Source organism: Coffea arabica, chloroplast (genome assembly GCF_036785885.1).
Source record: "Coffea arabica chloroplast, complete genome".
Lineage (NCBI taxonomy): Eukaryota > Viridiplantae > Streptophyta > Magnoliopsida > Gentianales > Rubiaceae > Coffea > Coffea arabica.
Window position 1 is genome coordinate 27,501 of NC_008535.1, and position 2,500 is coordinate 30,000.

A 2,500-nucleotide genomic window follows, 5' to 3' on the forward strand; every position below is an offset into this window, starting at 1 on the left:
GAATATCAAAATAAAAAAAAAATGATTCAATTTCTACCATTATTATGATATTACATACGTGAAGTTTCTAATATAGGGGGAGTTGTATTTATTAAACACGTATGCAGATATTAATATCCCCCTTCTCTTTTATTGTATTGCCGTTCTTTTTTTGGGGGGGGCAACACAAGACGGGTTGTGCTCGATTAAAATAGAAATTTTCTATTTTCTATTCAATTCAAAATAAAATGGAGATATGAAAATTTTCTGAGAATTTCTTCTAGCCAAGATATAACATATATAAATAAGATAATAGACATCTGTGTAACAGTTTCTGCTCGGGGGTTTACAGATACTCATAATTGTTGTTATAATTGAAATGGAGAGGGATTTTTAACTCAATATTGATGTATCAATTTGTATTTTCTTATTTATGTCATTAGGAAAAGAAAATATCCAATTTTGAGATTCAAACCGTTCATGAATTCGCAGTCAGCAGTTAATAGTTAATGGTTCAAATTTGTCATAAATTTTGACTTTTGCGAATGAAAATCCACATTTGATTTTTAATAGAAAGTGAGAGAAGTTGGCCATTTTGAGATACTATATACTAGACAAGACAGGGGCGGATCAACTCCAATCGAAATAAAGATTTCTTTTAGGAAAGAAAAGTATTAAGTAAGAAAAACAGAAGTCAAGATGCAAGTACAATAAAAATAAAAAGAAAAAGCAGTTAAGTAATACGGGACAAATTTCACCAATTTTGTATCGGTTTGGCGGCATGGCCGAGTGGTAAGGCGGGGGACTGCAAATCCCTTTTCCCCAGTTCAAATCCGGGTGTCGCCTGATCAACAAAAAACTTGAAATCTTTTCTTCTGTTCTGCTGATATAACTCACCAAATTATTTCCCATCCGAAGCAGAGGGAGGGCGCTATTTATTAATGCTTGTTTGATTCGAAGCATTGCATTCGGGTGGCGTTTTTTGAAGTGGTTTTTTTTGAAAAGATTGTAAATCCTTGAATCCTATCCTAGATTCAAGGAACTATTCTAAGGGTAGAGGGATTATCAATAGTATTCGGTCAGAATCCTTTTTTTGACTCTGTGCCATTGATTCCACTATACTATTAATTATTATTTATTATTGAGGAATAATTCCTTCATATTTATAGAGATAAGGGGATATAATTCACATGGATATAGTAAGTCTCGCTTGGGCTTCTTTAATGGTAGTCTTTACATTTTCCCTTTCACTCGTAGTGTGGGGAAGGAGTGGACTCTAAGAGTATTACTAATTAATCAAACTGTATCAATTGTTTTATAGATCGTTCTGTAACACGTTTTGAACTATTTAATTAAAATGAAAATCAAAAGATCGTCATTTCGAATTTCATTGGATTCGAATGGAGTAATGCATCGTTATATGAATCATACTTTTTCAATCAAACAGATATTTCACCGACTCCCATCTTTGTATTTTGAAAGGGATCCCAATGATAGGAAATTTTTCCCAACCAAATTCGGTTCTATTCCAATCAACGGTCTTTTACCAGACTTATAGGTGGGTGCTGAAGAAGACCAGATTGTTTAGTCCCTCTTTAAAAAGAAGAAGTCGTTTTGTTAAGTGTATACGCACTTTCTATGAAAAGCGGTATAGACATAGTGGTTGTCTAAGGAGATGCTATACATAAGAGGAGCCTCCCTCAGGCGAGTCACATATTGCATATTTACCACTTGTTTTATAATTTTTAAAATTTTATTTATACTTTATCGACTTCCATTTTATATTATGGTTCAGGCCATAAAAATTGGCGAAGTTTACTATTCCTTTTCGAAATCCGAGAAGTGCCCGTGGAACTACTGTTGATGGTTCAATCAATTACTTCTTCGGAATGTTTGCTAATGATTTTATTAAAATATGGCATGGCCTATATCCTTTTCCCTCATTGATTTTATTCTTTTCTTTCAATAGATACCGAGTTCAGATTGAAATTCATAAAAAAAAAGTCTAGTAATTAGAACGATAAGACGTAAGAACAAAACAATTATTTTAGATTGATCGAAACCAATACAATACAAATAGATGGAACAAATAAATAGAATTGGGTGCTATGCCAACCCCATTCCATATATGGAATGGATATCCACATACAAATATATGAAGACTAATATTGGAGAGATTAATATATATTAAATTAAGCCTCTATCTTTATTGTATATTTTGTAAAGTTGTACTTTACACATTATACAACTTTATCTTTATACACCACAATAATTCTAATAGCTAGATCCTATGGTAGATGAATCTTTCGACCATAGGATCTAGCTATTAGAATACTGCCGATCATTATTTAATTTCAATTTAAGACACTAAAATTGGAATACTTTTCATTTGATTTCGAAAACTTTTGATAAGAACTCATAAGTCAAGTTTAATTCAAATTAATTATTTTGACTGACTGTTTTTACGTAAATTATAAGTAGAAAGGCCGTAGGAACTAGAATGAATAGTGCAGTAGCAATA

The 2,500-nt window shown here is 32.0% G+C and overlaps 2 protein-coding genes and 1 non-coding gene across 3 annotated transcripts in view; 2 read left to right on the top strand and 1 right to left on the bottom strand. All coding sequences in view use genetic code 11, as the record gives it.

Moving 5' to 3' along the window:
• The first annotated feature begins 754 nt into the window (after positions 1-754).
• On the top strand, positions 755-835 carry trnC-GCA. Its single transcript has one exon. It is a non-coding gene; the product is annotated as a tRNA-Cys (tRNA).
• A 334-nt stretch (positions 836-1,169) lies between these two features.
• Positions 1,170-1,259, top strand: petN (cytochrome b6/f complex subunit VIII). Its single transcript has one exon. The coding sequence runs from the start codon at positions 1,170-1,172 to the stop codon at positions 1,257-1,259; it is 90 nt and encodes a 29-aa protein (YP_817475.1).
• Positions 1,260-2,418: 1,159 nt separating this feature from the next.
• The window catches only part of psbM (photosystem II protein M), a 105-nt gene continuing 23 nt past the window's right edge, over positions 2,419-2,500 (bottom strand). The window contains exon 1 of the mRNA in view: positions 2,419-2,500. This exon is cut by the window's right edge and continues 23 nt beyond it. Within this exon, the coding sequence (YP_817476.1) occupies positions 2,419-2,500 (82 nt within the window).